At 38.6% G+C, this 24,991-nt stretch overlaps 1 protein-coding gene across 3 annotated transcripts in view; it reads left to right on the top strand.

Moving 5' to 3' along the window:
- LOC127812880 (protein transport protein SEC16B homolog) overlaps positions 1 to 24,982 on the top strand; it is a 36,262-nt gene extending 11,280 nt beyond the window's left edge. For 2 of the 3 annotated variants that reach the window (XM_052353421.1, XM_052353419.1), the window contains 6 exons: positions 4,197 to 4,324; positions 4,398 to 4,506; positions 4,584 to 4,901; positions 5,000 to 5,161; positions 5,264 to 5,562; positions 23,966 to 24,982. In XM_052353421.1, coding sequence (XP_052209381.1) covers positions 4,197 to 4,324; positions 4,398 to 4,506; positions 4,584 to 4,901; positions 5,000 to 5,161; positions 5,264 to 5,562; positions 23,966 to 24,491 — 1,542 coding nt within the window. In that variant the 3' untranslated portion in view covers positions 24,492 to 24,982. The remainder of the gene's footprint in view (positions 1 to 4,196; positions 4,325 to 4,397; positions 4,507 to 4,583; positions 4,902 to 4,999; positions 5,162 to 5,263; positions 5,563 to 23,965) is intronic. The other variant, XM_052353420.1, reaches the window with a different exon arrangement.
- Positions 24,983 to 24,991: the final 9 nt, after the last annotated feature.

Below are 24,991 nucleotides of genomic sequence, written 5' to 3'. Positions count from 1 at the left end.
TACAAATAATTTTATTTCTAATTTTATTTTTTTTTATATAACTGGACATCCATCTTTATCGTTGCCTATTATAATGATATTTTGCTCATCTTGGTGCTTTACTACCCAACATTTTGTGCCATACAACAAAGCTAGTCTTATTGTTGTTTTATAAATTTTTCCTTTTAGTTTTAATGGAATCTTACTATCACATAAAATCCCATATGCACATTTCTATTTTAACTATCTTGTCTTAATTCTATGGGTAACATCTTAAATCTCTCCACCTTTTTTGGATGATTGATCCAAGATACTTGGATTTTTCTTTTCTTGGTATGACTTGATCTTCCAATTTTATCATAACATCATCCACACTTGTATTTTTATTAAACTTATATTTCATATATTTAGTTTTCACTCTACTTAATTGTCAGGTCCTTGGGTCTAACAACAGAAATTCTCTTATGAGGATGAGAGTTAGGGTAGGATTTTGAGGGAAATGGGAGAAGGATGCAGAAAGGAAGAGAAAGAACAGAGGGAGACGAGAGAATAGAAGGATTGAGAGGGAGAGAAATTGAGTGAGAGAGAGAATCAAATGCTATGAATATTCATAGGTGCCTTCTTGTTCAGTTGAGTTAGGTTTTTATAGCTAATCCTTGGCACCAAATGAACTGCCTGTTAGCCAAGGTACAACTCCAGTAGCTGCTTGAGCACAATAGCTACTAACTACCTTACAGCTGGAACCAAAATGACAAAGTTACCCCTAATACAACCGTAGGGTCTTGACAATTACCCCCCTCTTAAAAATTTTTTGTCCTTAAGAAATGGGAAGAAGCTGAGCTGCTTGAGGAAATTGTTGCAGCAAATCAGGGAGGTAGGTATTCCCAGGTGTTGTTGTCAGGGTGGAGATGAGTCCATTGAACCAACACTTGAGTGATAGGGGCCCCTTGTCTATGGATTGCCCGTCTATCCAATATGAAGGCTGGTTCCACCAGCAGAGGAGCATAATTAGGCAGAGTAGGATTAACCAGCTGGGCATCCATTGACTTCTTGAGCAAGGAGACATGAAAGACAGGATGTATGTGAGAATTGGCAGGCAGCTGAAACTTGTAAGCTGCAGTCCCAAATTTGGCCACAATAGGGAAGGGACCAAAGAATTTAGGACTAAGCTTAGAAACCTGTCTGTGACTAAGAGCCCATTGGTGGGAGTGTCTCAACTTCAAATAAACCATATCTCCCACCCAAAACTCCTGTTCACTATGCCTGTGGTCAGCAAACTGCTTCATCCTGTGCTGAGCAATGGCTAATTCCTTGCATAACACTTGTAAAACTTCCTGTTGCTGCTGTAAATAGTCACCTACAGCATCTACAGAGGTGGACTCCAAAGTGGCAGGAAGCAGTGGTGGTTTATAACCGTACAAGGCTTGGAAGTGGGACAGTTTAATGGAGCTGTGGTGATATGAATTATACCACCACTGGGCTAAGGAAAGCCACTTGTGCTAGACCCAAGGCTGAACAAAATAGAGGCAACGCAAATAGGTCTCTAGGCACTGATTCACTCGCTTCGTTTAGCCATCCGTCTCAGGGTGGTAAGCAATAGACATGTGCAATCTGATGCACACAGACAAACAATTCTTGCCGCAACAAACTAGTAAAGACCTTGTCTTTGTCAGAGACTATGGTCTGTGGCACTCCATGTAGATTGATCACCTGATCCAAAAGCACCCTTGCCACCTCTTGTGCTGAAAAGGGATGAGAGAGGCCTATAAAATGGGCAAATATAGTAAACCTGTCCACTACCACTAATATGTAGTCCTTGCCCTCTGATTTTGGTAGCCCCTCTACAAAATCCATAAAGCAACATACCCGGCCTGCATCGGCCTTTCCAAAGGCTGCAATAATCCAGGTGTTGCCACTGTTTCATGTTTACAACTCTAGCATACCTCACAGGACATCATATACTTCAGCGCACTCTTCTTTAAGTTGGGCCAATAAAATGGCTACTTAACCTTGTGATAGGTGTTCCTTATGCCCGAGTGACCTCCCACTGGTGACCCATGTAAGGCTTGCAGAATTTTGGACTTAAGTTGGTCACAATCCCCTATTATCATCTTGCCACAAAATCGGATCAACCCGTTAGTCACAGTGTAGTCCGGTCCACTAGAAGGATTAATGAGCAGTTGCTCTAACAACTCTTTTGACCAATCAGCTAGAATATAATGACACGACCCTAGGGTTTAGAATGGGATTTTGAAAGAAATGGAAGAAGAAAGAACATAATGGAAGGAGAAAACAGAACAGAAAGAGGGAGGAATTGAGAAGAAAGGGGAAGGGTATAGACAAGACGAAGAGGAGGATAAAACTTGAGAGAAATAGGATAAATTCATTCAATCAATCAATAACCCCTATTCTCCATTCAACAACCTATTTATAGGCTGTTTACATCCATGTAGTTATCACCCAACTAACCAACTAACAAACTAACAACTCAAGTACCACTACACACTAAGGGAAAATACAAACAAGAAACAATTACAACTAAAATGCCCTTCGGGTCTTGACATTTTCCCTCTCAATGAGAAAATTCTTGTCCTTAAGAATTTACAGCAACGACTATGGTTCAACCAATCCCTGCTTTCAATACTTGCTGCCTCTCTCTCATTTCTCTTTTGTTTTTTCCCTTTGAGTAGTAGAAGGGTAGTAGCGTTCACAGCCTTTGAATGTTCTGCCTCCGCCTTAGCCTTCCTTCAAACAAAATAGCCTATATAGAATGCAACTGTGACTCCTCCTCAGTGATTACCTTGTACTCATTGGTTTCTTCAAGGAAAACCACATTTTCTTCTTCTTCTTCTTCTTCCTCTTTTTCATCCAGTCTTTCCATGTTCAGTAGCAGTCTTTTGCATTGGTGGCTTGGACAAATGTTATCTCCACATTTATAACACGATCCTATTTGCCTCCTCTGCTCTGGCATGGAATTTTTGACTGTATAATGGTTAGAGTTAATCTTGGGATTTCCTTCCAGTTGCTTACTGGTGGGAGGATTATTACTTGGCAGCATTCCATGCTTTTTGAAGATTACTTCTAAAGTAAGCTCCTGTAACTTTGCCTTCTCAGTTGCCTGTTTCATCATTATAGGCATCATCATCTTGAGTATAGGCTGTAATTCACCCTTCAATCCACTAATAAAACTCGACACAAAATATGACTTGATTAAACTCGATTGCGACATCTTCAACAACGCCCTCAATTCTTCGAACTTCACCTAGTAGTCGATCACTGAACCCTCATTCTTCAATTTATTAAATTCTTCAACCACATCTGACATATTTCTTTCTCCAAACCGGTCACACAATTCTCTCGCAAATTCCGACCAATTCAATGTCTTTCCCCTATCTAGCGCCCACCCTTGATACCAAGAATCAGCTGTATTATTGAGATATGCTGTTGCTAATGTAACCTTTTGTTCTGACCTAACATGGTGGTAGACAACCTAGCAGACATGCCATGAAAACTAGCCGCGAATTCTGGAAAGCAGCACCAGAAAGTCCGCATGAATGCTGGAAAGATACCGCGACACATTGGAGAAAATTTTGGATGTAGCTGGGATCGAGATAGCCATCGCGAAAAATCCGGAGACGAGTGAACACGTGTTTGAGTTTATGTAGAAATACTATAATGATGTTTGATATAATATTTTGCCGTTATATTACAATACTTTTTGTAACAATATAGATAATTGTTGTATAACTTTAAGTTTTACGTTTTTTGTCATCGTTGTTCGCCCCCCCTACTTAAGTATTCTGGCTCTGCCCCTGGTAGAGTGGTTAGTTTTTATCAATTATAAAATCCCTCTAAAGCTAAAAGTAAAATGGTTTATTGAAGGCTATAAGATGAACAAAATATGACACATAGTATTGGGTTGGGTGGATGGCTTTGGAGAATTTGAGCATGGCTAATATGGAGATGTTGCAATGGATGTGTGGTCATATAAAAAAAGACAATTAAAAATGAAGCTATCCATAATAATGTTGGAGTGGCATCTATTAAAAGATAACATGCAGAAGACTTAGTTCAGATTGTTTGGTCATGCAAGAAGAAGACTAGTAGATGCTTCTCTCTCTCCCTCTCTCTCTCTTTTCTGCGTGCATGCATCTACACATGAGCTTAGGTGGACTAGATGGACATCTCACTATCTGATCTATTGGATGTTTGGACAGAGGACAGAGTTATTTGAATATTCTAAGGTGCTTGGGAATCCTCAGTTTACCCTGCTACCATTTCAGCCGTATAAGCTTATATATGCACACATGCTTGCAGAAGTGGGAAAAGTGACAGAATCGCTCAAGTATGTAAAAAAAGTCTATGATTTGACTGTTCTGTTTAACTTTTGGTCTCATAGCATCATGAATATAATTCAGGTACTGTCAAGCAGTATTTAAATCTCTGAAAAATGGCCGCACACCTGAAGTGGATACATTGAGACAATTAGTGTCATCTCTTGAGGAAAGAATACGAACTCATCAACAGGTATCTCTTAATCCATTGATTAGTATTTTTGATTGATACAGCACCTCTTCTGATTCTTGAATTTGATTCTCTTGTAGGGCGGATACTCAACAAACTTGGCTCCAGGAAAACTAGTGGGCAAATTGCTTAACCTTTTTGACAGTACTGCTCATCGTGTTGTTGGAGGCCTACCCCCACCTGTACCATCAGCATCACAGGGAAGCGTACAGGCTAATGCACTTCATCATGAACCCATGGGGCCTAGGGTATCAGCTAGCCAATCAACCATGGCAATGTCATCACTAATGCCTTCAGCATCAGTAGAGCCCATAAGTGAATTGAGGGTTGATGGCAATAGAATGACAATTCATAACAGAAGCATTTCGGAGCCAGATATTGGAAGAACTCCACGACAGGTTGCAATTTCTATTCACATGAACAAAATCTTGATTACAAGTTTCTTGATGCATTCTTGCAGTCTCTTTTAAAGCAAATAATGAGGTATTGCAACTAGATGCAGGATCAGGTAGATTCATCAAAAGAAGCAACCTCATCCAATGCACAGGGCAAAGCTTCAGCCTCAGCTGGGGCATCCCGATTTGGTCGATTCAATTTTGGGTCACAGCTTTTGCAGAAGACTATGGGTTTAGTCTCAAAGCCCTGGCAGGATCGACAGGTAGTTTCTTGAGTTGTTTTCCTTTGCCAGTTGTATGCTATATCTGAATAAATATTTTTCTCTTGATTCTCCATCACCTCTTTTTATTGAATTGTTTTGAAGGCAAAGTTGGGTGAAAAAAATAAATTCTATTATGATGAAAAACTCAAGAGATGGGTAGAGGAAGGGGCTGAACCTCCTGCTGAAGAAGCTGCCTTGCCACCTCCACCCACATCTGCGGCACTCCAAAATGGAACATCAGACTACAACTTGAGAGGTGCATTGAAAAGTGAAAATTCTCCTAGTAGTGGAAGCCCAGAATTTACAAGCCCTAGTCCTCCAGAACAAAGTTCAGGAATTCCACCTATTCCACCTGTGCAAAACCAATTTTCTGCTCGTGGAAGGGCAGGTGTCCGTTCTAGGTAAAATTTTAATCAATCCCTTGCTATTTACTTCAAACTGCATTAGAAAGTTCATACTTCTGCACCTATCCACAGAAAAAGTATGTTATGAAAATATATTAGTCGTGCCCCGCTCTAGTATGGTTCTGTGAAAGCTATATGTTTGTTAGACTGATATTTAGCCAACCAGTGGAGAATGGATCTTAATACTGGCTGCTTGTAAGGATTGCAGCCTGCATGATAGTCTACTGGTTTAGTGTGCTCAAGTTTCTTGAGTTTGAATATGTTCATTGTCTTGAGTGCTGGCAGCTGTGTTAACAGAATTAGTAGATATTTCTCCTGTCCTGAGCTTGTGCTGTACACCTGGGTTCCGTTTTTCTAAGTTTTTGAAAATTAGTCTCTTATGTTGGATTAGTATTTTGCAGTCAAGGTTGACCCATGTAATTCTCCCTTAAAAGATTCTGAAAGCAAAACACTGACTTTGCTGGTTAGCTGCCAACTGCTTTCTCTTATAATGTTCTTGAGCCCAAGCCCAAGACATACATAAATGTCCCGTTACAAGATATGCATGGATAGTTTTGCAATAGCTGATATTGTTAGAGATACCCAAGAGATTACTGTCCATATTCAGGGATTGATATGGATTACATTCAGTTGATCTATATTTCTATGCTGAATCTTCTTCCTAGGAGATTGTTTCTGGACTATATTTTCAATTGTATCCTACATTGTAAATATTTCTAAATCTAGATTAGAAAACTGTCTAATTAGGAAACTGCCTATATAGGAGAATAGGTTGTATATATATTTCTTGTAACCTTACAATGAAAGTGTAACTGGATTTTCTATCATTTTGGTATGGTGTTAGGGCCATAGGTTCATACCCTTAGGAGTAAGTCAATTTTTGGCTTCTAGTGGTTGTAGCCTACATCAATCCAATCTCCTTTCACAACCTTATAACCATGACAGACTTCAGTGAATCCAGTAGCATCAGAAGTTCCTTTTGCTGAAAATTCCAGCAATGGTGCAACGTCTGGTGGAGAGCTACAGAACATCTAGGCAACCTATAAGTTGAATGGAAAAAACTACTTGAAGTGGTCTCAATTGATCAGGACATTCCTGAAGGGCAAAGGAAAGCTGAGTCACTTACTTAGAACCGGGCCTAAGGAGGACGATCCTATGTATGCAGTCTGGGATGAAGAGGACTCGTTGGTTATATCTTGGCTTTGGAATTCTATATTGCCCGAGATTAGTGACATTATCATGTTCCTAAAGACTACTAAGGAGATTTGGGATGTTGTGAAGCTCACTTACTCTAAAGTACATGATGTTGCTCAGATCTATGAGATCAAGACCAAAGTAGCAGTCACCGAGCAAGGATCTCGGTCTATCACCAAGTATGCAAATCTTTTGCAAACTTTGTGGCAATAATTGGATCACTACCAATGCATTCAGATGAAGTGCAGCGAAGATGCTACTATACAGAAAAAGTTTGTTGTAGGTCTAAACTTGGAGTTTATTGCAGTGAGAGTCCAAATACTTGGAAAGGCAGATTTGCCTTCTCTAAATAAGACAATATCAATTGTACGTGCAAAAGAAGGACAGAGAGGGGTGATGCTTGAGACTACTTCTACAAATAGTTTAACACTCATAACCTTGAGGAGTTCTGGCCGGGAGAAACAACCTAGAGAGGATAGGAGGGTTTTTGATTCACCCAAAATAATGAATAAGGACACCTTGTGGTGAACATACTACAAAAGGCCCCAACATATGATGCAACATGTAGCGCGTGTGTAAAGAAAACACACAAAGCTCTTGAAATAATAAGTTTCAAGTACCCTTGAGAGAACAAACTTCAACAACCAAAGTTGGACTCTCAACTAGGCATAAGAACCGAAGCTGCTTGTTGGAAAAAACCGAATTGGTTTGCTGGAATTTATTGAATAAAAAAACTGATTACAACCCATAGCTTCTAGGTATATTTATAGAGTTTGGTTAATCCATCTAATACTTGTAAATAAAATCCAACTAGGATCCTAATAGAAATAAAACCCTAATCAAACATAAAGTAGAATCCTAAAACTTATGAAGTTTCACTACTGTTTGGGCCGCTATTGTTTGGGCCAGTTTTGGGCTGCTTGGTTTGGGTCAGGTCGGCCTTGGACCGGGTCTTGATTGGTGATCGCTTTTGGTGCATGCGGAAGTATAGTGGTTTTAAAAATAAAACTTTTGAGAGAACCACAAATGTTGGATAATATTGCAGAGCTACATCTTCTTTTTTTTTTTTTTTTTACTAAATCTAATATGGTTTCTCATTTCTTCTCTTTATATAGAGCCAAGCAACCATAAAGGCTAATCAAAGCATTTACAGTAGCTTTGGAATACACAAAGACTCCTAGAGAATTAATGCTATAAATGCTATATTGGAAAACAAAAAGATTCTACTATAAAGCCTTTAATAATACTTTAAATGTTGTGTATTTAAATGAAACCACTTTAGATGCTCCTTGATATGCTGAAAATCATAAATTATCTCACAAATTCCCCTCTTAATTTGTGATTTTCAATTGAGCTTTGAACTTCTCGAACTTTTCTGAACTGATTGCCTTGGTGAGCATGTCTGCCGGCTGCTCATTTGTACTCACAAACTTCAGTTGAATTTCACCCTTTTGTACTAAATCTCGAATATAGTGATGTTTGAGTTCAATATGCTTGGTCCTAGCGTGAAAAACAGGATTTTTTGTCATAGCAATAGTAGACATATTATCACAACAAATTATCGTAGGCACCTCTTGCTTCTGGCCTAGGTCAGCAAGCAATTTTTTCAACCAAACAGCTTCACAAGCTGCTTCCGTAACTGCAGTATACTCGGCCTCTGCTAATGATAATGCAACAGTTTGTTGCTTCCTTGAACTCCACGAAATAATGTTACTTCCCAAGAGAAACACAAAAGCCGAAGTGCTCTTTCTATCTTCCAAGGATTTTGCCCAATCACTATCAGTGAATCCATTTAAAAAATACTCTGATTCTTTATTATACCCAACTCCAAGTTTCCTGGTCACATTAAGATATCTTAGCACCCTTTTTGCTGCAGAATAATGCAATGTGCTCGGGCTACTCATGAATCTGGATAGCATATTTATAGCCTGCATAATATTTGGCCTAGTGTGGGTTAAATATAACAAGGAACTAATCAGACTTCTATACAACCCTTCATCTACCTTCTTGGACCCATCAACCTTCAGCTTCTCATTCAATGCCATAGGAGTGGATACAGATTTTGAATTCAACATCTGAAACTTTCTCAGAATATCAAGGGTGTATTTTTCTTGGGAAATGAAAATTTCCCCTTTTCCTTGCTTCACCTGTATGCCAAGAAAATACTTCATAACACCCAAGTCAGTCATTTCGAATTCATGCATCATTGACTGCTTAAAATCAGCAAGTAACTTCAGGTTATTTCCCATGTAGATCAGATCATCTACATATAAACATATCACCATAAAATGCTGTCCACTCCATTTCACATAAAGTGATGGCTCATTCGGACTTCTATGGAAACCACTTTGCTGAAAATAGGAATCTATCCTGCTGTTCCAAGCTCTAGGGGCTTGTTTAAGGCCATATAAAGCCTTCCTCAGCCTGTAAACTTTTTCTTCTTTACCCTTCAGCTCATAGCCTGGAGGTTGCCCTACATAGACTTCCTCTTCAAGCTCTCCATTAAGGAAAGCTGACTTCACATCCAGCTGATACACCTGCAACTCTAATTGGGCTGCTATGGCCAGTACCATTCTGATAGTTTCAATGCGTGCCACTGGTGCAAAAATTTCATTAAAATCCACACCGGGCTGCTGGACATACCCTTTTGCAACAAGTCTTGCTTTATTTTTTTGCATGCTTCTATCTTCATTATACTTGGTCTTAAAGACCCATTTCAAGCCAATCACTTCCTTTCCTTTAGGAAGGTCAACCAGCCCCCATGTTCTATTTTTTTTCTATTATTGCAATCTCTTCATCCATTGCCATCAGCCACTTGTCTTCTTTTACTGCTTCTTCAAATTTCTGTGGCTCACAAGAAAAAGGAGCAAATTTTGCATTTTCATTGTCTGAATAACTCCTGAAATCACCATACCTTTCAGGAGGTCTTCTAATTATACCTGATCTTCTTAAATTAGGGGGTGGAGATGAAGATTCTATTGAACTTGTGGCTCCAGAACCTGAAACCTGTCTTCCAGAAGTACTTCCAGCTTCTGTATTTGCTGGATTTTGTGTCTGATTTGCCTCTTCAATCTCTGTACTTTCTACAGGACCATAGTCAGTGACTTTAATTGAGTTTTGAGAGCTGGAACTTCATTGCCACACTGCCATTTCATCAAATATAACATCTCTTGCAACAATCAACTTGTTAGTTTGAGGATTTAACAATCTATATCCCTTGGATTCATCACTATATCCAACAAATAACAACTTTTCTCCTTTTTCATCAAACTTATCCTTGTTAGGAGATTTATTCAGGGAATAAGCAGGGCAGCCAAATACTTTCAAATTACTTACATTTGGTTTTCTCCCACTCCATGCTTCATAGGGAGTTTTATTTTGAACTGATTTTGTAGGGGAATGATTCAAGATATAAGCTGTTGTGTGCACAGCTTCTGCCCATAAGCTGTTAGGTAGTCCTTTTCATTTTAGCATGCTTCTAGCCATCTCCATGATCGTTCTATTCCTTCTTTCAGCCACTCCATTTTGTTGTGGGTTGCGGCTTACTGTAAGTTGCCTTTGTATCCCCTCTTTCCAGCAATACTCCATGAATGGGTGATATATGAACTAACCCCCCCCCCCCCCCCTCGGATCAGTCCTCAAGGGTCTTTATTTTATATCCACTTTGCTTTCTACAAGAGCCTTAAACTCAGGAAATACAGAAAAGGCATCTGATTTTGCATGGATAAGATAAAGCCAAATCATCTGAGTATAATCATCAACAAATAACAAGAAATATCTCTTATTACCAAGAGAAGGGGTTCTTGTTGGGCCGAATATATCGGCATGTACAAACTCCAGCAGTGCTTTGGCTCTCCATGCTTTTTTTGGAAATGGAACATGATGCATTTTCCCAAAAATATAACCCTCACATACATGATCTTTCTGCTCAATTCAGGGAAGTCCCTTCACCATCTCCTTTTGCTGCAAAAGCTGAAGTCCCCTCTGATGTAGGTGTCCATGCTACAAGTCCCAAAGTAGGGATTCCTCAATGCTTTCTCCCTTGAGAGACATGTCATTAGAATATGACATTGCAAGTGGAAACACCTTGTTTTTGGTCATTTCAATTTTTGCCATGATAATATTCTTTTTCTTGTCAATAACCTTGCACTCATTGTTGTCAAAATGAATTTGATAACCCTTTTGAACAAGCTATCCAACACTTAAGAGATTGTGAGCCAAATTTGGAACGTAAAGTACATCATGAATATACCTTTTCTCTCCCGATTTAGTATGGACAGCAATGACTCCTTTGCCCTTAATTCTTTTTGCCTTGCCATCTCCAAGGATGACAGAATTTAAGACTCTCTCATCAATCTCCACAAAGAGCTCCTTATTCCCTGTCATGTGATTACTGCACCCGCTATCTAGGAACCATACTTTGTCCTCCTTGCTTTCTGTATTTAAACAGGTGTAAAAAACTTGTTCTTCATTATTCTCCTTAGAGAAATTGGTCTCAGATTTCTCAGTGTTTTGATGCCAGCAATCCCTTTGAGAGTGGTTAGGGATTCGGCACTTTTTGCATTTGTGGTAACAATCAGCAGCTACATGATTGGTCTTCTTGCAAATGATGCAATAAGGGCCTTGGTTGTTCTGTTTTTGAGGCTGAAAGCCTCTTCCACGGCCTCTACCTTGACTTTCTGGGACTCTTCCTTGCTGAAATTGGCCTCCTTTCTTCTCTTGATCCTTCCTTTTTAGATTCACCTTGGATTGAAAAGCCTGCTCCAAGGATTGACTTGAAGACTTCTTGATCCTTTCTTCGTGTGCTTCCAAAGAACCACTAAGATCAAACATAGTGGTCTTTGATAAGTCTTTGGATTCTTCGATGGCAGCTGTTGCATGATCAAATTTAGGAGTTGAACTCCTAAGAATCTTCTCCACAACCTTCTTTTCATCTATCTAATCTCCATAGCCTATGATTTGATTCACAATGTCAGAAACCCTTGAAAAGAACTCCTTTATTGATTCGGAATCCTTCATGGATAAGGTGTCAAAACTTTTACAAAGTGACTGCAGCCTTATGGAAACAACCTTGTCGTTACCTTGGAACTCCTTCTTCAATGTTTCCCAAGCAACTTTGGCCTTTGTGATACCGTAGATGCGAGGGTAGATGGACTTGCTTTACGCCTTGATGTAGATATCTCAAGGCTAGGGCGTTCTTCTTTGTATTCTTCTTGTGTTGGGTTTGATTCTTTGCAGTCCAAGCTGTATTCGAGCCTGCAGCTAGTGGTTCTTCATAATCCTCTTCAATCAATTCCCACAAATCTTGGGAGATGAAGAAGAACATCATTTGATCACTCCAATATCTATAGTTTTCACCCTCAAAGATGGGAACTTGGCTTTGAGAGTAGGAGAACATAGTGCTTGATGTAGATGGAGGATTGGAGGCCATTTTGAAACTAGCTTGATGTAGATGGAGGATTGGAGGCCATTTTGAAACTAGAATTTGGATGTTGGCTTTGATACCAAAATTTGTTGGTGCATGCAGAAGTATAGTAGTTTTAAAAATAAAACTTTGAGAGAACCACAAATGCTGGATAATATTGTAGAGCTGCAATTTTTTTTTTTTTAACTAAATCTAATATGGTTTCTCATTTCTTTTCTCTTTATATAGAGCCAAGCAACCATAAAGGCTAATCAAAGCATTTACAACAACTTTGGAATACAAAAAGACTCCTAGAGAATTAATGCTATATTGGAAAACAAAAAGACTACTATAAAGCCTTTCTTAATACTTTAAATGTCATGTATTTAAATGTTTCTAGAAACCACTTTAGATGCTCCTTGATATGTTGAAAATCATAAATTATCTCACAACCGCTTCATTCACCTGCACTTGAGAAAAATTCGTCCTCAAATTATGATCCGGGTATGACAATTCAACATTCGACAAATACAAAAAAAGATTAGCAGCATTGAATATTTTGGAAATACCCATATGATTAGGCAAATCCACAACATAAGCATTGTCATTAACCTTCTTTGTAATCTCGTAAGTACCATACTTCTTTGGCTTGAACTTGTTTTGCTTTCTTACTGGAATCCTTTTCTTCTTCAAGAATACCATGACTTCATCTCTAACCTCAAATACCTTGTGTTTCCTATACTTTTCAGTTGTTACCTTGCACTTCTCATTGGCCTTGTGCAACTTTTGCTTAACACCCTCTTGAACTGCTTGAACTTGCTCGGCTAAGTCACTTGCTGCAATACTGAAACCTGATACCTTGGTACTTGTGGCAACTTTACCAAATCCAATGCATGATTAGGAATTTTCATGCATACAATGGAAAATGGTGATATTCCTGTTGAACTATGCACGGTGTTATTGTAGGCAAACTCCTCAGGAACCACATCATGAAATTCCTCTAACAATCCCTACACCTCCACTAGAATTTGATTCACCTTCAGTGGCTCACTCACGCTCTCCCCTTTTACAACCAACAAGTGAATCTCTTGGGTATCCTTACACTCTCTCATAAACTCAAGAGTATTTATGTGTGATGGTAAGAAAATTCCTCTCCTTCACTTTAGAAGCTTTGGTTTGGTTCTTTTCCACCATAGGTAACAAAGTATAACGCACACCCTCTATCTCAAATTGATATGTGTTCTTCCTATCCGAGTGCTTAGCATCCACATCAAATTGCCAAGGTCTTCCAAATAAAATATGGCAAGCATCCATATTAACAATATCACAATAAATTTCGTCAGAGTACTTACCAATAAAGAAATGCACCCTATAACATTCATCCACTTGTATGCCACCAACTTCTTTGATCCATCCAATTGTGTAAGGGTTTGGATGTTTCTCAGGAGTTAGTTGCAATTTCTCCACCACATCTCTTCTTATGATGTTTTCCTGACTTCCACTATCAATAATTAATTCAAAGATTTTTCCCTTCACCGTACACCTCGTGCGGAAAAGCATATGCTGCTTAGTAGTATCTTCATTCTTTAGAGATAGCATTAGCTTCCTTACTATGCATGTATACGCTTCATGGTCATACTCTTCTTCATTATCCTCCCTATCAGGCCTGCAATAGACTTCCTCGTCAGCCACATCTTCCTCCTTCCTTTCTACAATGTTAACTGTTTTCCTCCTTTGACAATCACTAGATTGATGCCCAACCTCATTACACTTGAAACATTTTAAAGAATAGACTTTGCATAAGGATTAGGGGATTTGGGAAGATTAGAAGTAGTACCTCGAATGTTTCCCCCCGTTGTAACCTTATTAGGGTTGGCTGTATGAGGTGGATTGGAGGGTTGCGCTCCCTAAATCGACTTGTCTCTATCAAAAGCTACTTGTTTATTTTTATTCCCACTATACTGATGATAGTTGTTATTATGGGCTCTCTCACTCAACATTAACTCAACCTTTAAAGTTAAGTTCCTTGCTTTTTACACACTCAGAGTCATCTGAACCGCAATTTTATCACGAATAGCAGGCTTCAACCCATTCAAATAACAAGCTGCTTATTGATTATCACTTTCTGACAATTGGTTCATCTTTGCCAATCTCAAAAACTTAGAGGTATATTCATTCACACTCCTCATTCTCTATGCACATCTTTGATAGGCTTCAAACATGTATTGTTAATAGTCATGGGGTAAAAACCTACCTCTTAATAGCTACTTCATTCGTCTCTATGTTTGAACTGGGTGTCGGCCTTCCCTCAATCTCGTCTCTCTCAATCTCTCCCACCAAACAGATGCACCGTCCTTCAATCTGTAAACCACTAACTTGACTTGTCATTCATCTGGGATCTCCATGTATTCGAAAAATCGGTTAACCTTAGTGATCTAATCCAGGAACCCCTCAATATCAAGATCTCCACTAAAGGTAGGAATATCAACTTTTAGTTTATACTCATCGTTGCCCCAATGGTTGTGCTGATGCACATGCCTCCTAACCCCTCTACCACCAGGGTTAGCTATTACTTGACCAAGATCATCCTCTTCATCGCTATCTTCAATCATTGGTTTTCTAAGGATTAACAAGGACATGATTAATGGGTGGTCTTCTCGCTCCGGCTTGATTCACCCCATTATTCAGGTTCATGTCATCGTCAACTCGTAGTAAGGCGCTCAATTGGTTGTTGATTTGCTCCAATTGCTACTAGATGGTACAAGTTATTTCCCGTTGTTCTTTATTGCTCTCCAAACCGCGAACAACCCCTGATCACTGTCACGAGGCTGGTTGCTACCGTTACCTTCAAGATTGACTATCTAATTGGTTGATTAATCGCTCTGATACCCCTTGAACCAGCGTGTAGCGTGTGTAAAGAAAACACAAAGAAACCCTTGAAACAATAAGTTTCAAATACCCTTGAGAAAACAAACTTCAACGACCAAAGTTGGATTCTCAACTAGGCGCAAGAACTGAAGTTGCTTGTTGAAAAAAACCGAACTGGTTTGCTGGAATTTATTGAATAAAAAAATTGATTACAACCCATAGCTTCTAGGTATATTTATAGAGTTTTGTTAATCCATCTAATACTAGTAAATAAAATCCAACTAGAATCCTAATAGAAATAAAATCCTAATCAAGTATGAAGTAGAATCCTAAAACTTATGAAGTTTCGCTATTGTTTGGCCTGCTGCTGTTACGGCGCTACTGTTTGGGCTAGTTCTGGGCTGTCTGATTTGGGTGGGGTCTGGTCGGCCTTGAGCCGAGTCTTGATTAGTGACCGCATCAACATACCATAGAGAAGTGCTGGAAACTCCATGGTAAACCAACTAAGGGTGGACAACAAAAAGGCCAAGGGCAAGTATTTTTGGCTAGTTGTCTACAGTTTATTGAAGAAAAAGCTCAAAATCAAACAGATACAATGGAGTTAAACTAGGAGGAGATTGAGAAGCTAAGAAATCTGTTGGGGTCACTGGAAAATAAACCTGGGAGAGGTACTTGCACTCTAGTCTTCATAGGTATATCTTCCTCTTTTTCTTACCTTTCATGCTTCAGATGTAACCCTTCCAAATACCTGGATACTTGACTCCGGAGCCACAGACCATGTGACATGTTCTTCACACCAGTTTTTATTCTATATACCATGTTCTAGCACAAGGAAAATAACTATGGCTAATGGATCATTAACAACTGTAGCTAGCCAAGGAGATGTCCTTATAAACAGTAACCTCATCCTAAAGAATATTCTCCATGTCCCTAAACTTTCCACCAATCGTGTGTCCATTCAAAAACTTACCACTGATGCTAATTGCCGTGTCATCTTTTATCCCTCCTTTTGTGAATTTCAAGCATAGGACACGAGGAGGAGGATTGGGCGTGCTAGGAAAAGAGAGGACTTTACTATCTTGAAGATTTTATTGGATAGATTGATAAAAGGAGAGTTTCCCCTGTTTCATTCCTAGTTAAGTCCAATAAAGGTAGGCTTTGGATTCATCATTTTTCGTCATTGTCACCCATCTTTTAGGGTTCTTAAATTGTTGTTTCCTTCATTATTAAAGGGATTAGATGTTAGGGAATTTCGTTGTGATGTGTGTGAACTTACAAAACATAGGAGAGCCTCATATCCTCTTAATAATAACAGAAGTTCTCTTCCATTTACATTGATTCATAATGATATATAGGGTCCTTCTCCTGTTCTTAATATTTCAGGGGCTCGATGGTTTGTCTCATTTGTGGATGATTTCACACATGTAGTTTGGTTATACCTATTTAAGGCTAAATCTAAAGTGTGCACAATTTTTTTAATTTTCTATAACATGATTAAAACTCAGTTTGGGGTTGAAATAAAGAGAGTTCAGTCATACAATGTTGGAGACTATTTTTAATTAGTCTTTGTTTTCTTCCAAAAGAGGGGTATAATCCATGAGTCTTCTTGTGTTCATACTCCTCAGCAAAATAGAATGACTTAGAGAAAAATGGTCACCTGTTAGCTGTTACAAGAGCTCTTCTCTTTCACAATAATGTTCCAAAATAATATTGGGGAGAAGCAGCCTTAACAACCACATCTTATTAACCTGCTACCTTCTAAAAATCTTGATTCCCGTAGTCTGATTCATCTCCTCACAAAGGTCTTTCCTGGGTTCAGCACTTCTAATGGTTTCACCCTCAAAGTTCTTGGCTGTCTAAGTTTTGTTCATATTCACACTCCCAATAGAGACAAACTTGACCCTCGAGCTCTCAAATACATGTTTCTTGGGTATTCCTCCGCTCAAAAGGGTTATAAATCCTTTCACCCTCTTATCAAGAGGTTTTTTGTTTTAGCTAATGTAAGTTTTGTGGAGAACAGTTCCTACTTTAATCATCCTTACCTTTGGGGGAAATTGCCGCCTTGGAAGATAGAGACAGGAGACTTGTTCTTTCTTGATCTTCCTTCTTCTTCCTTGCCTCCTCGGGTCTCTATCTCACAGGATTCACGAAGCATGATACAAGGGGAAAATCTACAACCTTTTTCTGGTCCCCTACAAGTGTATTCAAGGAGAAAGGTACTAGCTCCTCCACCTATGCAGGCTACAATATCTGAACCAAGTCCAGAACTTTGCACTCCTATTGCTAAACCTAATTCATCCTCCATCAAACCTACATCGATACCTGATCCTGACATGAGTGCGTGTGATCAACCTGATCTTAGTGATCTTGATCTTCCTATTACCATCAAAAAGGGAACAAGGACCTGTGCCAAACACCTTCTCCACTTGTTCATGTCCTACTCAAATTTGTCTTCTGGGCATAAAGCTTTCCTCACTAGCCTAAACACCATCTCATAAGACTCACAAAGCATGATACAAAGGGAAAATCTACAACCTTCTTCTGGTCCACTATAAGTGTATTCAAGGAGAAAGGTACTAGCTCCTCCACCTATGCAGGCTACAATTATCTAAACCAAGTCCAGAACTTTACGTTCCTATTGCTAAACCTAATTCATCCTCCATCAAACCTACACCTACACCTGATCCTGACATGAGTGTGTGTGATCAACCTGATCTCAGTGATCTTGATCTTCCTATTGCCATAAAAAAGGGAACAAATTCATGTCCTACTCAAATTTGTCTTCTGGGCATAAAGCTTTCCTCACTAGCCTAAACTCCATCCCAATTTCGAAGACTTTTTTTGAAGCATTAGTTGATTAAAACTGGAAGAGTGCCATGGAGGTAGAGATGCCAGCACTGGAGAAAAACCAAACCTGGGAATTGGCCAGATTGCCAAAGGGAAAGCAACCAATAGGGTGTAAATGGGTGTTCATCGTGAAATATAGATCTGATGGGTACTTAGAAAGATACAAAGCGAGATTGGCTACTAAATGATATATCTAGACTTACGGGGTTGATTATCTGGAGACTTTTGCTCCCGTAGTAAAGATGAATATAGTAAGGGTGTTATTGTCCTTAGTTGCTAATTTTGGCTGGCAACTATAACAATTTGATGTAAAAAATATTTTTCTACAGGAGGACTTAGAGGAAGAGATTTATACGGAAGTGCCACCTGGTTTTGGTTTAAAAACTAAGGAAAATGTGGTATGTAGGTTAAAAAAGGCTCTCTATGAACTGAAATAGTCACCAAGAGCATGGTTTGGGTGTTTCACAAAAGTTGTGCTTGGTATGAAATACAAACAAAGTCAAGGTGATCATATCTTGTTTGTACATCATTCGACAGTAAGGGGAGTAACTGCATTACTAGTTTATGTGAATGTTATCATTGTCACTGGTAATGATAAGGAAGGAATAGAAAAGTTAAAAGGATGCCTGATAAGAAATTTGAGATAAAAGAGCTAGGAAAATTGAAGTATTTTCTGGGAATTGCAGTGGATTTTATCCACTACCAGTCCCAAGCCCGGATGAAGGAGGTTTGTGTTAGGTAGCCGACAGCCAACGTAAAATCTAGTCGGATTCAAAACATGAACTCTAGACAAACTATGAAAAATCGTTGGGGCGAAACCCTTCATAGCGACGCTCTACATGCCCGCGTGTAGTGTCAAGTGAGATAGGGCCGCTGCATCGGCGCCGGGATGTAGTGACAAATGAGCAAGGGTCCCCTCATTTGCTTGGATGGATGTGGGTAAAAAAGCTAGTCCAAAATCAAAACCAAAATCAAAATCAAATTCAAAGTCAAAGCCAAAACCAAAATTATAGATTGAGGATTGGGTCATGGAACATGGGAACATTAACAGGCAAAGCTATGGAAGTGGTAGGTGTGATGATTAGGAGAAAGATTAATATTATGTGCCTTCAAGAGACGAGATGGGTAGGAAAAAAAAATAAAAACTTTATCAGAAACTGGATATAAAATATGATACACAAGAAATGATCGAACGAAAAATGAAGTGGGGATTATTATGGATTAAAGCTTAGTAGATGAGGTAGTGGATGTAAAGAGAATAGGGAATAAGATTATTATGGTGAATGTTGGTCTAGGAAGAATGATTATGAATATCTTTGGTACATATGCACCACAAGCGAGGTTAGGTGAGGAGATAAAAGCAAAATTCTAGGAGGACCTAGAGGGACTCATACAAATGATACCAAGATGAGAGAAAGTGATTATAGGAGGTGATTTAAATGGTCATGTGGGTAGAGACAAAAACGACTATAGAGAAGTACATGGAGGGTATGGATTCGGAGAAATTAATAATGAGGGTAAGTTTATTCTAGATTTTGTTATGCCATATCGGCTCATCATAACCAATACTAGGTTCAAAAAACGAGACGAACACTTGATCACGTATAAAAATATCACATCAAGCACCAAAATAGATTACTTCCTCATGAGACTAGATGATCGATTATGTTGTAAGGATTGTAAGGTGATACCGGGGGAGTGTTTGACTACTCAACATAGACTTTTGATACTTGACGTCCAAGTAAGAAATTGGAAGAGAAAAAATCACATAAAACAAAATCCAAAAATTAGGTGCTGGAATTTAAAAAGGAAGAAACAACTAATCTTCAAAGAAAAATTAAGGGGTAGAAGGGAATGGAATGGAGAAGGACAGACAAACCAAATGTAAAGAAAAATGGCTACTGCCCTGAGAAGCACGACAAAGGTAGTCTTTGGAGAGACAAATGGTAGAATCCCAAACCTTAAGGAGTCTTGGTGGTGGAATGAAGAGGTACAATTGAAAATTGGAAATAAGAAAACTTGCTATAAGGTTGTATATCAATGTAATAATGAAGAAAATCTAAAAAATTATAAAGAAGCGAAAAAGACAGCAAAAAGAGCTGTTAGTGAAGCAAGATCAAAAGCATATGAGAATTTATATAAACGACTTGATACAAAAGATGGAGAAAGGGATATATATAAATTAGCTAAAACAAGAGAAAAAAAAACAAGGGATCTAAACCAAGTGAAATGCATAAAAGATGAAAGCCAAAATTTATTAGTGAATAAGGAAGCGATTAAGAAGAGATGGAATGAGTATTTCACAAAATTATTCAATGATGGTGGGGACACAAGAGTTAGGTTGGGATATTTTAGTAACTCCGAATGGAATGTGAGCTATACATTTTATCGACGCATAAGTCCAAATGAAATAAGGCAAGCATGAAAAAAAATGAAAAATCATAAGGCAGTGGGACTGGATAATATACCAATAGAAGCATGGAAATGCATGGGAGAAGAGGACGTCTCTTGGATAACGAAATTTTTTAACACGATCCTTAAATCAAAAAAGATGCCCGATGAATGGAGGAAGAATACTTTGATTCCTATATACAAGAACAAATGAGATGTTCAAAACTATGAAAATTACAGAGGAATTAAGTTAATGAGCCATACCATGAAACTCTGGAAGAGTAATAGAGCAGACGCTCAGAAAAGAAACAGATGTCTTGGAAAATCAGTTTGGTTTCATGCCTGATAGGTCAACAATAGAAGCTATATACCTACTGATGCGCCTAATAAAAAGGTATCGGGATCATCAGAAGGACTTGCATATGGTGTTTATAAACCTAGAAAAGGCCTATGATAGGGTCCCTAGAGAAATATTATGGAGGGTTTTAGAGAAGAAAGGAGTCTGAATAACCTATATACAAGCTCTAAAGGATATGTATCTCGGTGCAGAGACAAGGGTCAGAACATGCGAAGGGGATACTGAACAGTTTAAAATTACAATGGAACTGCACTAAGTCCATACTTATTTTCTTTAGTAATGGATGAACTAACTAAACACAGTCAAACAGAAGTGCCATGGTGTATGCTATTTGCAGATGACATAGTGTTGGTGGATGAAACAAAAGAGGGAGTGAACACTAAGCTTGAGTTGTTGAGAAACAACTTAAAATCTAAAGGATTTAAATTAAGTAAAAGGAAAACAGAATATATGAAATGTAAATTTAGTAAGAATGCAAGAGTGGAGGATGTTATAATAAAATTGGAAGACAAAATCTTACAAAGAAAAGACTATTTTCGATATTTGGAAAAAATTAGTTTGGTTTCATGCCTGATAGGTCAACAATAGAAGCTATATACCTACTGAGGCGCCTAATAGAAAGGTATCGGGATCATCAGAAGGACTTGCATATGATGTTTATAGATCTAGAAAAGGCCTATGATAGGGTCCCTAGAGAAATATTATGGAGGGTTTTAGAGAAGAAATGAGTCTGAATAGCCTATATACAAGCTCTAAAGGATATGTATCTCGGTGCAGAGACAAGGGTCAGAACATGCGAAGGGGATACTGAACAGTTTAAAATTACAATGGAACTGCACTAAGTCCATACTTATTTTCTTTAGTAATGGATGAACTAACTAAACACAGTCAAACAGAAGTGCCATGGTGTATGCTATTTGCAGATGACATAGTGTTGGTGGATGAAACAAAAGAGGGAGTGAACACTAAGCTTGAGTTGTTGAGAAACAACTTAAAATCTAAAGGATTTAAATTAAGTAGAAGGAAAACAGAATATATGAAATGTAAATTTAGTAAGAATGCAAGAGTGGAGGATGTTATAATAAAATTGGAAGACAAAATCTTACAAAGAAAAGACTATTTTCGATATTTGGGATCAATGATTCAAAAAAATGGAGAAATTCATGAAGATGTCACGCATAGAATTAAGGTAGGTTGGCTAAAATGGAGAAATGCATTGGGGGTGTTATGTGATAGCGAAGTCTCATTAAAACTGAAAGGAAAATTCTATAGGACAGTTATAAGACCAGTCTTGTTGTATGGCTAAGAATGTTGGGCAATCAAATATCAGCATGAGCAAAAGACGAGTGTAGCAGAGATGAGGATGCTAAGATGGATGCGCGTCCATACAAGAAAAAATAAAATTAGAAATGATATTCGTAATAAGGTAAGAGTAGTGCCAATCGAGGAGAAGATGAGAGACTAGACTAAGATGGTTTGGTCATGTGAGAAGGAGACTAAGAGACGCTCCTGTGAAGAGAGTTGATGAAATGGAACTAGTCAAAAAAAGAGGTAGAGGCAGACCCAAGAAGACTTTGGGAGAGACATTAAAGTTTGATATGAAGTGTATGGGCCTAAATGAAGATATGACAAAAGACAGAAATACATAGAAGTCTAAAATTCATGTAGCCGACCCCACATAATGGGATAAAGACTGGATATATTGTTGTTTGATCTGTTAACTGACACTAGTATACTAGGTAGCAACGCTATTGACACTTCTATTGAGTCTAATCATAGGTTAGGTGATGTTCCTGAAGATGGTGCAATAGACAAAGAATCTTATTAGAGACTAGTGGGGAGATTCATTTACCTATCACATACATAGCCAGACATTGCTTATGTAGTGAGTGGGACTAGTCAGTGTATGCAATAGTCCTAAGGAGACTCACTTAAAGGCTGTGCATGGGCTCTTACATTATCTCAAAGGGACTCCTAGTAAGGGTATATTATTCAGAATGGGGGAAGAGTTGTTTCTCGAAGCATATACGAATGTTGATTATGCAGGATCACTTGTTGATAGAAGGTCTATTTCAGCATATTGCACATTCCTAGGAGGTAATCTTGTGACTTGGAGAAGTAAAAGTAAAATGTTTTGGCTCGGTCTATGTTGAAGTAGAGTTCAGGTCAATGGCGCTAGGAATGTGTGATGTGTGAATTACTACGGATTAAGATATTATTGGATGACTTAAGGATCAAGTGGACAGTTCTTGTGAGACTATTGTGACAACAAATCAGCCATTAACATTGCACATATTCCAATTCAGCATGATCAGACAAAATATGTTGAAGTGGATAGGCATTTTATCAAAGAGAAACTAGATAGTGGATTGATTTGCACTCCCTTCGTACCTACGGAAGATCAGCTTGCAAACATCCTAACAAAAGGTCTGCCCAGCCATGTGTGTCAAAGATTACTAAGTAAGATGGGAATGCATAACATTCACTCACCATCTTGAGGGAGTGTTAGAGATACTCGAGAAATTACTGTTCATATTCAGGGATTGATATGGATTGAATTAAATTGATTAATCTTTCTATATTTCTACATTGAATATCTTGACTGTATTTTCAATTGTATCTTAGATTATAAATATTTCCAAATCTAGATTAGGAAACTGTCTGATTAGAAAACTGGCTATATGGAAGAATAGGTTGTATATATATTTCTTGTAAGTTTATAATGAAAGTGTGATTGGATTTTCCATCATTTTGGCAGATATTAGTATTTGGCAGTACTATTTTTGGTCTTCTTATCAATATCAACTGTGTTCAATGTGACCTTTCATAGAACTTGGAAATCCGGTCATCCATTTCTGGACTTGATCCAGTATTTAATAAGTTCTCATTTTGAGAAATGAATGTTTTGAAGGGGTTCTTGCTGTGCAATTCGTTGGCAGAAGCCATGATTAAAAAGGAGTTAAGATATGAGAAAATGTATAGGATGTGGTCCCTCGTGCTCTGGCCTGGTAGGTTTAATTACAACGTTGGCTGAATAACACTTCGAGGTCCATAAGCAGGCTATTCGTTTCTACACCTAGCCAGTAATATGAGTGCTCGTGCCGAGGAATAATCATTCCATAAGGTTCTTCTTCAGTTAGTTTGGCATAAATAATGAATAGGTGGAATTGACAATTAAAATATATTTTAATATTTTATAGTAGAAAGGTTCTGTGTGTTGGATGTATGCCTCATTCTCTAGAACGGTACACTTGATGGCGAATGGGTTGAATATCCTGCATTTCTGTCCCCTTTAATGATTATATTTGGTGACACATTTTTCAATGGGTTTGTGGCAGGTATGTTGACACCTTTAACAAAGGTGGTGGTAATCCAACAAATTTGTTCCAGTCATCTTTGGTTCCACCCGTTAAACCCGCTGCTAGTGGTGCCAATCCAAAATTTTTTGTTCCCACGCCGGTATCCTCAAGTCAACAGAGTTCTGATTCTATGGCATCTAGTACGCCAGAACCTGCAGCCTTTAATCAAAATTTGTCCAATCTGAGTAACTCAAGTGATTCTCCTGCATCTTTGTCGTCAATGTCTACGTTGTCAAGGTATCCAAGCATGGACAACATCTCGAACAAGGAGACAAAGGCCAACCCAAGTGCCCCTCTTCCAGCTCATTCACGGCGGACAGCCTCATGGAGTGGAAGCTTTAACGTCGATAATATTTCCCCACAGCAGACTGAAGCAAAACCTCTTGGGGAAGTAATGGGTATTCCCCCATCGTTATTTGTGCCCAGTGAACCGTCTTTCCCACCCTTGGCAAACAGTGGCGGCGGTTCTGGCTCTGGGGAGGACCTTCATGAAGTAGAACTTTGAGACGAGGAAGAATATGGAAATCCAGGGTAATCTCTCCCACCCAATGCAAAATGGTGGTGGTAGCAGCAGATTGAAGTAGCAGAAGTTTTTGATTTTCCTTCTAGCCCCCAGGGGTTTCCCCAGGTTGTATGTGCCCTGTCTTTTCTAATGTTTACTGTACTTGTGGTAGGTAGGGATAGGGTTTTTTCTTTCTTTTTATTCTACAGGGAGGAGTGGAGTTGAATTGACACCATCTGATGCTTTAAGGAGCTGAGCTGGGTGTTTAACAGAATAAAAGCAACAGCAACGGCAAAAGCACAAGCGCAAGCGCAAGCGCGCTATATATTTTACAGTTCATTTTTTCATTTTATTCGGGAGGTAAGGTAAAGCAGTCCCTTGGTAAAAATGTAGAAGAAATACATTGTTGAACATCCATGATCCGATCAATCCATCCCAAAATGATGGAATTAATCTTATATATAGTGCTGTTAACATGGAAATTGAAGATATTATTTGTCATG

This window comes from Diospyros lotus, chromosome 11 (assembly GCF_014633365.1).
Source record: "Diospyros lotus cultivar Yz01 chromosome 11, ASM1463336v1, whole genome shotgun sequence".
NCBI classification, from domain to species: domain Eukaryota; kingdom Viridiplantae; phylum Streptophyta; class Magnoliopsida; order Ericales; family Ebenaceae; genus Diospyros; species Diospyros lotus.
The sequence above is the reverse complement of the archived record's forward strand: the minus strand, read 5'-3'. Positions and strand labels throughout refer to the sequence as shown.